General features: G+C 46.4%; 4 protein-coding genes across 4 annotated transcripts; 2 read left to right on the forward strand and 2 right to left on the reverse strand.

Annotated features, from left to right (window-relative positions):
- Nucleotides 1-954: 954 nt before the first annotated feature.
- Nucleotides 955-3,699, forward strand: PEX2_080380 (putative glycosyl hydrolase; the record flags this gene model as incomplete). The annotated part of the gene is made up of 2 exons (XM_016745308.1): nucleotides 955-2,238; nucleotides 2,296-3,699. 2 exons carry the CDS (start codon nucleotides 955-957, stop codon nucleotides 3,697-3,699), a joined length of 2,688 nt encoding a protein of 895 aa, XP_016598226.1.
- Nucleotides 3,700-4,166: 467 nt separating this feature from the next.
- On the reverse strand, nucleotides 4,167-5,375 carry PEX2_080390 (uncharacterized protein; the record flags this gene model as incomplete). Its single annotated transcript, XM_016745309.1, has 1 exon — nucleotides 4,167-5,375. One exon carries the CDS (start codon nucleotides 5,373-5,375, stop codon nucleotides 4,167-4,169), a length of 1,209 nt encoding a protein of 402 aa, XP_016598227.1.
- A 780-nt stretch (nucleotides 5,376-6,155) lies between these two features.
- Nucleotides 6,156-7,756, reverse strand: PEX2_080400 (putative carboxylesterase; the record flags this gene model as incomplete). The annotated part of the gene is made up of 2 exons (XM_016745310.1): nucleotides 6,156-7,532; nucleotides 7,583-7,756. 2 exons carry the CDS (start codon nucleotides 7,754-7,756, stop codon nucleotides 6,156-6,158), a joined length of 1,551 nt encoding a protein of 516 aa, XP_016598228.1.
- A 709-nt stretch (nucleotides 7,757-8,465) lies between these two features.
- On the forward strand, nucleotides 8,466-12,120 carry PEX2_080410 (Six-hairpin glycosidase; the record flags this gene model as incomplete). Its single annotated transcript, XM_016745311.1, has 5 exons — nucleotides 8,466-8,804; nucleotides 8,855-10,059; nucleotides 10,568-10,961; nucleotides 11,018-11,467; nucleotides 11,545-12,120. 5 exons carry the CDS (start codon nucleotides 8,466-8,468, stop codon nucleotides 12,118-12,120), a joined length of 2,964 nt encoding a protein of 987 aa, XP_016598229.1.
- Between the last annotated feature and the right edge of the window lie 2,267 nt (nucleotides 12,121-14,387).

The raw sequence follows: 14,387 nt of genomic DNA on the forward strand, positions 1-14,387 counted from the left end.
CTTGCACGGGTAGATTATTGGAGTACAATTACATTGTTACTTTTCTCTCATCTGGCAGACTGTCATATCGCCGTAGAACAAACGTTAAAGGACTCGTTGTAGAACGTAGGGGTTAGAGCCTGTGAGCTCTCGGCATACCACAGGGGGACCCCCTGAGGGAGGCTACGCATGTTATGTTGTAAGAAGGATTTTTCTGAGCCAGCCCCTAGGCACTTTTTTTTTTTTTAAAGGAGCAGAATTATCCGAGTCCTCTGAGGTCTAGAAAGAAGTAATTATTTGCTGGATGAGACGAGAATTGATTGGAGCCTCGGTGCCTTAGAGCTTTAATACCTTGATGCCTTGATACCTTGATGCCTTGATGCCTGATACACCAGGCATGAATTTTTACAAAATCCACAACTACTCGTGGACAGCTTGCCATTTCCACATTGCTACGGAGCAACATTATTTTTGATTCAAACCATGCATTTGATATAAACAAAAGATCTTCACGGCAGGATGCAACCCCCGCAAACTAAATCCAAGGGGACTAAGAATACTCCGTAGAGGAGTCTGATAAATAGGCAAGGCCCGAATAGGAATATGGTCAGTCCGTTATCTCTCATCGGAACAGAAATGACCTCCGATCACTCCCACAGCTTGGACGGTCAAGTTCCCTAGCAACTATCTTGGGAAATACCCCTGGTGATCCTACACAGAACCGGGAAATCGTGCAGGTTTACCGAAATGCCCGCATCAACTAGTCCCAGCCCAGAAAGTCGTCGGAGAACATAATCCAAACAAAACAACCTATAATCCCACGGTCGTATGAACCTTCAGTCGCGTGATGCAGTGTTACTTTGCTCAGAACGCCACTTTGTGAGTTTTATATTTAAAATGAACAAGCTGTCGCATGCATTCTTGCGATACTAGTTCAACATCACTGTTGGCCTCTGAGAAACCAGAGCAGGCGAAATGATCATGTTCAAGAACATGAGTAAAATTTGCATAGCACTGGCCATCAGTGCCAGTGCTTGGGCAGCGGTTACCAGCTCCAAACCTCTTGTCGCCTCTGCCGGTGATATTGCTGCTATCCCGGGATGGTACCTCCAATCGTCGACCAAAGTATCAGGTGGGATGGATGTACTCTCCAAACCAGGAAAAGATGTGTCGTCATGGTATCGGGTTGGTGCTCGTGGCACTGTTATGGCTGGTCTTATTGAGAACGGTGTATACAACGAGACAGACTTGTTCTACTCGGACAACATGGAATCTGCCGCTGATCCCGTCATATTCGATGCGCCCTGGTTTTATCGCGAAGAGTTCACATTGAACCCATCCACTGGCCAATATTTTACCCTGAAGACACACGGAATCACATCCAAGGCCGACATCTATCTGAATGGAGTGCTCATTGCATCAAGTGACCAGCAGCAAGGCACCTATGGCGGCCACCAGTACAACTTGACCGAGCATGTAAAGGATGGAGCCAATTGTCTTCTCATTCGCGCGTACCCAACCAACTATCTCCGCGATTTTGCCCAGGGATTTGTGGACTGGAATCCCTACCCAGCCGACAATGGCACCGGCGTTTGGCGAAACGTTGAGCTTTCTCAGACTGGAGCGGTCTCGATGTCGCCGTTCCGGGTCCTCACCGATTTTACTGGTTCCACCTCTGGGCCGGTGAAGGTCACCCTTCGAACTGATTTGACCAACCACGAATCGAGTGATCACCAGGTACTGATTAAAGGCACCATCAAAGGGCCAGATGGCTCCGCAGTCGCGCAAATTAGCGAAACATTTGCCTTGAAGTCAAACGAGAAAAAGACGGTGTCTATAAGTGTGTCAATTGCGAAACCTGCTATTTGGTGGCCTGCTCTTTGGGGTCAGCAGCCTTTATACACAGTACAGGCCAGCACCACCATCCAGAAACCCAAGGCGTTGGTGTCAGATAGTTCAATTCCCCAACAATTCGGAATTCGCCATGTATCATCAAAGTTAAACAGCCACAATGATACCGAGTTCTCCGTCAATGGCGAGCCCTTCCAGGTCATCGGAGCTGGATATGGACCGGATATCTTTTTGCGATTCGATGTTGACAGGATACAAAAGATTTTCACCTACATGTTGGATATGGGACTCAATACTGTGCGCCTGGAGGGAAAACAGGAGCACCCAGAACTTTATGATCTCGCAGACAAGATGGGAATGATGATCCTGGCAGGATGGGAATGTTGTGATAAATGGGAAGGATGGACAGTAAGTCTTCTCAAGACTCTACCCGAGACGATAGATCACTGACAAAAGAAACCATAGTACAATGACGAGGCCGATGGTGTCAAATGGGGGAAAGCAGACTACCCAATTGCGAAGGCAGCAATGCTGCACGAGTCAGAGATGATGCAAAGCCATGCTTCGATGCTTGGATTTTTGGTTGGCTCAGACTTCTGGCCGAATGAGCAGGCCACCGAGATTTATCTCGATGCCCTTAAAGTCATGGATTGGCCTAACCCAATCATTGCATCAGCCAGCAAGCGTGGTTACCCCGAAGCTCTTGGACCATCCGGAATGAAGATGGACGGTCCATATGATTGGGTACCCCCGAATTACTGGTATCACAACAAGGAAGGAGCGGCGTTCGGCTTTGGATCTGAACTGGGTGCCGGAGTTGGAACCCCCGAGATGGGCAGCCTGAAAAAGTTCATGTCTGATGCCGAGCTGGAAACACTCTGGAAAGAGCCAAATGCGGACCAATATCATATGTCCCGCTATGATTCGCAATTCTACGACCGGAAGCTCTACAACAAGGCTCTCTTTGCCCGATACGGAAAGCCAACTAGCTTGGAAGACTATATAATCAAAAGTCAGATGGCAGATTATGAGGCCACCAAAGTCCAGTTTGAAGCTTACGGAGCGCAGCAAAGTGCCGCTCGACCTGCCACGGGAGTTATTTATTGGATGTTAAATAGTGCCTGGCCAAACTTGCATTGGCAATTGTTTGATTACTATCTCAGCCCCATTGCGGCCTACTTCGGCACCAAGGTCGGAGCGCGTGAGGAACACGTGGCTTACGATTATGAGAGCCAAAACATTTGGTTGATTAATCACTCGCTTGATAAGAGCGGAAATCGGCAAGTCAAGGTAGACTTGATTGATGCTGATGGCAAAGAACTATCCGCGGCCACAGTGGAGAGCAACACAACGCCCCATTCCTCAAAATTGGTGACTTCCCTTGCCGGAATCAAGAAAGTCAAAGATATTGGCTTCCTCCGTCTCACACTCAGCGATCCCAAATCTCAAGCCGTCATTAGTCGCAATGTTTACTGGCTATCTTCGACCACGGATGTCTTGAACTGGTCAAAGTCTAACTGGTACACCACACCAGTTACCAAGTATGCGACATACACCAAGCTGGAGGCATTGAAAACGGCTACTGTGAAGGCTTCACTACACAGCGTGGCATCACCAACAGACGATGGTTTGACTCATGCCGAGGTCGTGCTCGAAAACCAATCTGCAGGACCGGCAGTTTTCATTCGTCTCAATGCCATTAATACATCCGAAAACGCAGAGATTGCGCCGCTTTATTGGTCTGACAACTATGTGACTTTGTGGCCGAAAGAACAGCTTCAGTTGACTGTTGCATTTAAAGGAGATATCCAGGATACTCTGATCGAAATCACAGGAAGAAATGTGGAGAAAGTGACGATCAAGGCTTAGGATGTGAATGGATGACATAAGGGGTTTCATGTAGCCCAGGAGATGATGTGAATTTGTATTAAGAGTCAACATAATGCTTGTAATTGAAGAAGCTTTTAACTTGCTTGCTACATCAAGGCCTTTTGTTTATCACGAAAACAATGTTCATTAAATACAGTAGTAACTGCGGTTTGACTCGTGACCGACCGTCTAGTTTGGATGGTTGTACTCATTCTCCCACACCAAAAGATAATGCCATGAAAGAAATTTTGCCTGGAGTGCGAACAAACTCACGAATGGGTTCAGTTTTTAGACCTACTGTAGTGTGTCGTTCAATAGTATTGCAAACAGAGCGTGGGCATTAGATACGTCAAAATATAACTATGTAAGTAGATATTCACCAGAACTTCTCAAGTATGTACAAAAGAAAAGTGAGTTCAAAAAAAATACAAATAGAAACATGACTCGAAATGTACAATGTACCAAAATCACATAGAAGCCGCTTGCCCTAAATGTGGGGGAGGACTTTCAGTCTTTGTCTGTAATAAATCCAACACATGTGACACCTTGGGCCCAGAATACTCAATCCCAAGGACAGTTGGAGTTTTGAGATCTTCAGAGTAAAATACGTTGAGATGCTGGCCCTTTGAAGTGCACAGTGAAGGCGTTTTCGGTATATCTGGAAAAGCTAAGAGATTCTTAGCAGGCGTGCTGGCCCAGAGATAGTATAGCGAGATGCTTTGCAAAGCCAAAAATCCCTGACTCAGCTCCTTGAGAAATGGAGCCCAATCACTCCCTGGTGCCAGAGAAACATGATATAATGTGAGTGAGAGCAACTTTGGGCGGATATTGGCGAGTAACTTGTGGAGGTCGGGTCCTCGCGTGGATGTTCGGAATAAAGCGAGTTCGCGCAGTTGGGGAAAGCTGGCACTCTCGGCCAGTTCATGCATAAATTCAGACGCCAAGTCGTGCGATCCGAGGTTTAGTAGAAGTGTCTGGAGATTTGGAGCGCTAAGAACCAGCTCAAGCAGGAAGCCAAAGTTATCCAGCGTGAGATATTGTTCCAAAGAGAGTTTTTGTAAATTGGCCCACACAAGCTTGAACTCGGGTTGGCGATAGAGAAGCTTGGGAAGGCGACGCATATCCATAATCAAGGTGCGCGAGTATTTGTTGGCATATATAAGATGGAACGATGAAACCGGCAGACGAGCATCAACGACCAGGGCAAAGAACACAGCGACAGCGTCCGTGATAGTAACATGGCTCATATCTGGATGACCCTCTGGGTATCGACAAAAAATAAAGAACGACCGACAATTTGTTAAGTTCTGGATTAGATTATCACGCAGAGACCGAATCGCTTCAACCTCTAGAGGAGCGGATATAGGTCCCCATGGATGACGGTCCCAAACCAGGCCGCGACCGACACCATTTTGAAGCATGAAGGCCAACCCGTTGACATAAGGGCATAATGCAGTATTCTGCGACAGAGCGTTGATACGGCGCAAACTGTCTCCAGAGAGGTCGGTCTTGATGGATGAAAAGAACCGCTGCGCAAAGTGATGAAACGTTTTCCTCTGAAGCTCGCGACAGACTAAACGTAGTGGTAATAAGCCATCTGCGTCGAGGAAGCCTGCAATCAACTCGACCAGCTCGACAGGGAAGGAAGGGAGGTAAGCTAATGAATTTGGTTTCATTGTGGGAAGATTTACATGTCATGGGAGAGTGTAAGTGTAAGATGACGAAAGGTGGAGAAGGTGGAGAGAGGGTGGAGAAAAGAGCTTCCCCAGATTTTCGAAACCTCCAGGCATGTGGCTGTTCATTACCCCTCACTTGGACAACCTTGGTCGAATGACTGTGTTCACGGAAATAGTCGGAATGTAAAGAAAAAAGGAGGGTTGCACGATGAATAATGATCTTATATGGTATATGTAGAACATAGATGTAGAACACTTGACTTTCCACGCGATATACTTTCGCCCCGATGCCGATCTGATTGAGCGACAACATGTGTACTCTATGATGTGCCAAATTTTTTAATCTTGTCTAGAAAAACGTCTTACTGCAATACAGCTTTTACGGGACCCATCATCCCGAGCCATCATGGACAAATATGGTTGTTGATCTGATATCCATTTGATCGCTTCGTATTTATTCATTTTCTTGTGCTGCAGTGTTGTTTCATCATCACTAAAGCTGTATCGACATTCCATGATCACACAAGTCGTTTGACTTGACACTGGGAACTCACACTACATGGACTCTTTCTTGGAGGGTAAATAAAAAGGTGTACAGCGAAAGGCAAATATATGGTGGAGGAAAGAGCTTCCACGGAGTTTGGAAGGTCTTAGGACTGCGTCTGCGAACCTAACACATGTGCCTGTAATGACTTTGTATGATTGATGATTTTCATACAATGAATGACCCCGAAGGTTGGCATGAGATGTGACACGAATCCTCTAAGCATCATATATCATTCATTGCTGCATATTTGCTGTGAAATTTTTCCACATCGAGCAACGCTCGACCTCCACCTGGGGAATAGATTCCATTTCTGTCGAATTTGTCTGGAGTCTGAGTCGCTGCCCAGCTCCTGAGCCCCATGGTTGCCATTCTGGGGCGTCTTTGTATCGGTAAATGTTGGGATCCAAGACTCTGATAAAGCTCAAGTAGTAGTTCATGGTGATGGGTACGATTTTTGCGTTGGAGCTGGCATATGAATAAGTTGGCTGATTGGTTTCCCCTATCCCAAAAATCGCAGGCAAATCAAATATATGAGAAACTCCCATCCCATTTGCAATCTTTGTGGGGTCTCGGACATTGTACCGATAGTTCCAGATGCGGTGGAACGAGAATGATTTGGCCATTGCGGCGGTCATGAAGTTCCCTGGGCAAGTGAAGGTTGAATCTCCATAAGCGCCCGCAGCCGATGCGAAATAAGCTGCGTGCTTAGGAAGGGGCTCCACATTTTCGTATGCTTTGTTCATCGCGTCGAGCTGGTCATGAGAGAGTCCGGGATAATTGTTCTTCATGAACTGGGCTACTTCGGACTTGCTGCTTGCATTATATGCAAAGTCTGTGCCCTCATTTGTCTCATCCCCGACTAATAAGGGAACGTGAATAAAATTTCCTTCACTGAACAGATTGTAAAGTTGATCCTGTATCAAGTGTCCATCAACAACAGGAAGGAAATACCACCGGGGGACTGGCGTGGGACTGCCCCCTGGAAACGGCTTGTCGATGTTGAACTTTTGGATCGTTTTGATATCCACAGAACGCAAACATGTCAAGGAGTCCTTTGCCTTATGACAGTTAACATCTTTTACGAATCGGTCGTACTGGAACTCCATCTGTGCAACTGTTCTTTGAGTAGGCCAGAATGGTGACTCTGCCACTGCCCCGATGAAAAGGTCTGTATTGCGCTCACCATACGCGGTGAGATGATGGGCAACTGATCCTGCACCGGAAGAGTCACCATGAATGACTACATGGCTTGAATTGCCTCCAAATTTGCGAATGTGCCTCTGAACCCAATGGAGTGCCTTCCGCTGATCGAGCAGTCCAGCATTGAGATCTCCATTTTTTCGCACGTGCTCACTGGCAAGAAATCCAAGGACACCGACGCGGTAATTAAAGTTGACAAAGATAATGTTATGACCAGACTGCTGAACAACCTCGCTGCCGTTATAGTTGCCATTCGCATTATTGGCGTATCCACCTCCCTGAATGAACAACCAGACAGGAAAGTTGGAATCCGCAGTCGCATTCGTTGGTCGCCAGACATTGATAAATAAACAATCCTCTGCTAAGGAGTCATTTGTTGACTCTCCAACCCCCGCGCAAAGGGGTCCAAACTATTCAAGTCAGTTCAATGCACTGAAGCCAGGGTGGATAACGGTCTTACTGATGATGCATCCGAGACCCCTACAGTATCTTCTGGATCTTTCGGACCTCGGAATCGCAAGTCGCCTAAGGGTGTCTTTGCATATTTCATCCCGAGATATTGGTCAACACCATTGGAAAGTGACACCCCCCGATACTGAGAATATACCAAGTCGATTATCGGCAATCGCGTCATTGATGGGGAAGGAGAAGCCGATAGTAGACCACCAAAGAGACCTGCAGTCAACATTATAATCATTTGAATGGCGGTCATTGTCTAACCCCCGTCTAAAACGCTATACACCACGTTTCGATGCCTTGTCTTTTGACGTCAAGGGTCGGAAACCGAGGAAACCTTGAACCTTCACCAGCACCCCTTCAATAGTATATGATTCACCGCCCTCCATATACTTTAGGGTGAACCAATCAAAAAGAAAAGGAAGGCCCATCACTTCAAGTTAGGAGGTATGCATGTATCGACACATTTTCTGGATCGCTCACAAAATCATTGCCAATCTCGAGAATCGGACAGATGGATCCATCCGGAGATGGCACTTATTATTGTTTTCCTATTTCACAAATTAAATATGGGAACAACTTCTCTTCACCACAAGCATTGATATTATCCATCTAGCTTAAGCTGCCGAAGATGAGATTATCGGCATGCCACAATTTTAAAATAGATTAATGCCAAAGGCATGAAATCCATCACGTGATCAAATCAGCTCCAGGGCCCACTTTTGTTCATCCTCGTTGGCAGTCCCGGTAACGGTCCGTTAACGCCTGGAAAAACACGAGAATAGGAATAGTCGAGCTTGAAATAAAGCGCCATCGCAATGAAAACAAAAATACATATACTCTGGGTAGCCCCTAAAAAATGACGTTCCTATCTAGACTTCTCGGCCATGCAGCCTGTGCACCCACCGGATTCTTGTGCAACTGAGCCGCATCCACAGCCCCTGTGTGAGATCCACCCGGTCGATGGAGAGAATCCTCACGCCCCAGATCCGAGTCAACACAAAAAGTCAGAAGGTGATCAGGAAAAACAAGCGATCGACGATGAATTGGCGCCCCTTCACAGTGTCATGCCAAATGGCGAAAAGACTTTCGTTATTATGGCGGGATCTTTTGCGGCCCTGTTTTCACCTCTCTCCAGCAGTATTTATCTGCCGGCGCTCCCATCCTTGGCTAGCGACATGAATGTTTCTGTCTCGCTGATTAACTTGACTATCACAACATACGTGGTATTGACCACTGAGCTATACAGAGAGAATATGCAGCTGATCATTTATAGATATTCCAAGGACTAGCACCTTCTTTCATTGGTAGCTTTTCAGACATCTATGGGCGCCGTCCTGCATATATCATTGCATTTGTCATTTATCTCGGAGCCAACATTGGCCTCGCTTTGCAAAACAACTTTACCGCATTAATGATCTTGCGCTGTATGCAGTCCTCGGGCAGCAGTGGCACAATTGCCTTAGGGACCGCTGTCATAGCCGATCTCTCGACTCGTGCCGAACGAGGAAAGTACATTGGATATGCTGGAATTGGGATGGCACTAGGACCGACACTTGGCCCAGTTATCGGTGGGCTGTTGGATCATTTCCTGGGGTGGCGATCGATATTTTGGTTCCTGGTCATTCTATCGGGTGTTTGCTTTGTGGTGATCCTTGTTGTTTTCCCTGAGACATGTCGAGCTGTTGTGGGGAATGGGTCGGTGCCACCAGCCCCGTGGAATCGCCCACTGTGGACATTGTTCGTACGAACATCCCGATTCGACGACGAACAAGGGACCGCCGATCACTCCACCATCCAGGAACTGAAGAAGCGCCCAAACCCAATTTCAGCTCTCTTAATAGCCACACAAAAAGAGATGGGGTTGGTACTTTTATACGGCTCCTTTTTGTACGCAGGGTACATGGCCGTTATCAGCACTCTATCGACCGAGTTGGCAAGTCGATTTGGATTCAACTCGATTGAAATTGGACTGTGCTATCTTCCCATGGGCCTTGGAAGCATAAGCTCACGTTGGGTAGTTGGCCGACTCTTGGACTGGAATTTCCGCCGCGAGGCACATTTGCAGGGAATGATCATTCACAAGAACCGACAACAGGAAATTGGAAAATTCAATATCGAACGAGCACGCCTGGCGATTACCCTTCCATTGATTTATTCGGCTAGTCTTTGCATCTTAGCTTACGGTTGGGTAATGCAGTATCGCACTCCACTGGCGGGCCCCCTTGTGATGTTGTTCTTCACTGGTCTTACAACCACGAGTGCGTTCAATACCTTGACTACATTGGTTGTGGATATCAATTACCAAAGCGCCGCGACCGCTGCGGCAGCAAATAATTTATTTCGCTGCCTCATGGGTGCTGGAGCCACGGCAGTCGCGTCCCCTCTAATAAAATCCATTGGCATTGGATGGACAGCTACATTCATCGCTGGCCTTTGGGTGTTAGGCAGTCCTGCTTTATGGGTTGTTTTTTACCGGGGGTACCGATGGAGAAGCGAACTTTCCCACAAGCACGAGAAAAAAACTAAAAGTTCTTCCCACGATTTACCAATACCGCTAGAAAAATGAGCGATCGGACCAAAGAGGAAGCCAATCAGATCAAATATCAAGGAAGTGACGGGACGATCAAGATCTAGTACTTATGTTCTACATAATGTCTCTCATGACTCGATCCAAAAGAAAGCTTGTAAAAGCTTGGCATTTGGCCCCACAATTGGCTTTTTCACTCCACAATGAAATGAGTTGACGACGCTAGCGCCGAGGATTACGCATGCTCTTCTATATTTAAAAAATGATATTATGGAAATGAGATTCCCCGTTGTCCATTTTTTGGGGAAACATTTTATTCATTCCTTGATGCCTCTGTGATTCTCTTAAGCACCGCAGTCTACGCCTATTTTTTTTTATATCCTCATCGGTGCGATTTATATGGTTTCTCATACACCATCTTGATAAGATGCACTTTCTCGGGGACTGGTCGCCCTTAAGAGGTGCTGTCGCTGCGATAATCCTCTCGAGCGTAGCACGCGCAATCACTTTCGATATTAACGATGAACGTACGTGGTGGAGTTCGGATCCTCCCTTCATGTCAATTACCGAGGGCAACGAGAAGCTAACATTTGAGTTCATAACAGAGTCAATCAAAGATGCCGCGAGTACATCGAGTTATGCTATGATGAAGTACTATTACGGCAACGAGACCGGTCAGATCCCTGGAGCCTTTCCAGACAAATGGTGGGAAGGAGCCCCACTCCTTATGGCCCTGTTAGAATACTGGCACTTTACTGGCGACACGACATACAACGAGGAACTAAGTGTTGCATTGCAATGGCAATCAGGCACGTCCGGGGACTATATGCCAAGCAACTACAGTTCTTATTTGGTGAGTACCGTCAGAGTATGGGCAATGAATAATATCTAATACCGATTATCCACTAGGGAAACGACGACCAGATGTTCTGGGGTCTAGCAGCTATGACTGCCACTGAGTTCGCATTTCCGGATCGCTCGACTGGATTCTCTTGGCTCTCTCTAGCCCAGGGTGTCTTCAATACTCAGATCAAAAGATGGGATACAACCTCCTGTGGCGGTGGTCTACGGTGGCAAATCTGGCCCTACCAGTCTGGCTACGGAATGAAGAACTCTATTTCTAATGGGGGGCTATTCCAGTTATCTGCGCGTCTAGCCCGCTACACCGGAGATGCAATCTATCTCAAGTGGGCTAACAAGATTTGGGATTGGTCTGTCTCGTCACCTCTGCTTAACAATTCAACATGGAATGTTGCCGATTCCACCAATGTTGATAATGATTGTGCGACCCAGGGAAATGCCCAATGGACTTACAACTATGGCACCTTCCTGATGGGGGCGGCATATATGTACAACTATGTAAGGAACCCCCATTTCAACTTTTAAGGCTTTGTTCGTTCTGTCAGAGTGCTTGAACTAACCCCTCCTGCTTACAGACAAATGGCACTGCCCAGTCTCAATGGCTGACGGCAGTGAATGGCCTATTGAACAAGACCATTGACGACTTTTTCATCACCGATGGGATTATCGAAGACTATTACTGCGAGCCTGCAGCAAACTGCAATAACAACGAGATCCTCTTCAAAGGACTGACTTCCACTTGGCTCGCATTCACTGCTCTACTTGTTCCATCGACATATGACACCATTCTCGCGAAGCTCCAAACATCAGGCCAGGCAGCAGCTGCATCCTGCACTGGCCACAACAATGGAACCTGTGGTGTCCGGTGGTATAAGTCTACATGGGACGGGTGGATGGGAATGGAAGAACAGATCAGCGCGACAAAGATATTCACGGCAAATTTGATCAATTTCAACAACACTGCTCCGGTGACCTCGACAACTGGCGGAAACAGTACAAGCAATCCAACAGCAGGAGACAGTGACACTACTGCCTCCACCACAACGACGACTGCAATCACAACTGCTGACAAAGCAGGCGCTGGCATCGTGACCGCAGTTTTCGTGAGTGGCTGGATTGGAATCATGTGCTTCATGATGCTTGGTAGTTGATTGCGCTAGCACGCGTGAACATCTTTTCCTTGGTCATTTTTTATTTGTACATTTGGAGTTTCGGTTACCTGGCGCTGAGCGACTGTAAATATTCTATTGCGATGGATTTGACATACGAGAAGTGAAGAAATAGACATCTCCCAGTACCTGTGTGGGAAGACACCAACCAACGCACTGAGTCAACATTTTGTATTTATATCCACTGGAGCTTTCAATTGATACCAGACAAGAGTAGTTGGCCGCTTATGCGGCCTCGTGACGCCTTTTTTGCTGGTTTTTGAATTGTATTATTTTTTCGTGTATATTTCCCCGCTTGTTGGCATTGCAGTTAGAATATAGGCGGAAAAAGGCTTGAATTGTGAAGACGACTTTTTATGTACAACGTATTTTGAGGGGGATGCCAACGGGTTGCTATTGCACTTCCATGTCATCCTCGAAAGGATCATACTGTGTGTTGACAGTGGTGGAGTCAGATCTTTCATTCGAATGAGTTTGAACTGAAGATTCCTTCAAATGTACCGGAGACATGGATGAAGCGGTGCGCAAGAAATGCACAAGCAGTAGTCACTAGCGCTCCGCAAAGCCCATCGATGGGGCCATATAAGGCCCCCATTAAAGCCCATTAAACGGGGCTCATCCGGCATCTCATAATCGCTTTATAATATTGTATTCTAACCCTTTAACTAGTAGTATAATCTCTCTAGCTATATTGGGTGTTGAGGAAAATGGATATTATGAATTTGTAAACTAGGTACATTTTGTATGGGCACGCCATATAAAAAGTACCTAATTTCAAAATTTATCGTTGACTGAGAATTATCGTTGCCTGGGGCGCACTAATACATGGAAGGTGTGTTGGGCGCTTGGCACGGTTATATTCGGGATTTATAGGAGTACGGAGTATTACTTTCTAAGTGAACTTCTGTATCATAAAAACTATCTAAATCACGCGTTCTCTCGCGTTTTTAGACATAATACAGAGAGATGACTGGTAATTGATTTTAAATAATTGAAACTAATAAAATATTACCTTTTAGATAAGGCCTAGAAACGGGGGTAAAACGAGGGGTAATTTCAAAAATCCTAAAAGGGGGTTTAACCTCTGAAATCTCGGTATATTTGTACTGTTTGGGGCCCACTTAGGGGCCCATTAACCCGCAGTGGACTTCTACTTAGGCCCATAGCCCACCGGTGGGCCCGAAGGTAGGGCTCAAAGCCCAGCCCATTTGCGGGTTGGGTTGGGTTTGGCTATGGTTTATGGGCTTTGCGGATCTCTACTAGTCACGGGCCCGGGTGGTTGAGCGTTCGGACCACTAGTAAAATGTTAGACTGAGACAGTCAGATCAGAATTCATGAGTTACCTCACTTCTGATTTTTCATTTATTTTTAGAAACATATGTCTGGTTGTTAGCAGTCATGCCATATACGGTGCAGTCTTGTTTGTTGAATCCCTTTTGAACACCTTAGGACAGATCAGCTCGCAATTATAGTAGAAATGTAGATATAAGATCAGGCACTCACCTATTTATGCAAGGCATTGTGTAAACCTGCATGATACTTCAAACCCCCCTTTCGCTTGAACAAAGACCACGTTCAAGGTTGTCTCTTCCTCCTCCCCATGCCGGATTTCATAGTCTGGCTTGCCAACCAATCTGTAGCTCTTCTGATTCCATTTCAATAAACCGTCATTCCATTGTCGCTCGGTTTGAATATGGCTTCTACGCCCGAACATTATGTGACCAGATGACGCAATATCATGGGCATAGACCATAAGTGTATCGAGGGTAAACCGAATGTTTGATTCACTAGTGTCATCAATCGAGGTTGCCGAGTCAATCTTGGATAGCATATTAACTGGACTCAGTTAGCATGATATGATCTTCTTCGTTTGGCTAGCCACATGCCTAGTTTAAATAACATGGGAAGGGATGGGACGTTCTCAAGCTCAGGATCATGGCGGACCCTTTTCAAACCTAGTATAACCTGCACTTGGACCATGCCGACAGAAGAAACCGTGAGGGTGAGGAGTTCTCTTTCGCTCGAGTCATCTTCTTGTACGAGTCTCTATAAGTCTTGTTCGCTGACTTTGCGAGGAAGTCCGAAGACGATGACATGGCGAGGAAGAACTTCTCAAAATCCGAGGGTGTGGAAATGCTGGCAGGTGCGATGTGGGAATGCCCCTTCCTCTCGGGGCTCTATTAGATGCGTTGCAACAAATCTAGTGGTTTTTTTTTCAACTGGAACAAAAAAAAGAAGTATCATATCAC

The sequence above is a fragment of the Penicillium expansum genome, assembly GCF_000769745.1.
Source record: "Penicillium expansum strain MD-8 chromosome Unknown contig268, whole genome shotgun sequence".
Lineage (NCBI taxonomy): Eukaryota > Fungi > Ascomycota > Eurotiomycetes > Eurotiales > Aspergillaceae > Penicillium > Penicillium expansum.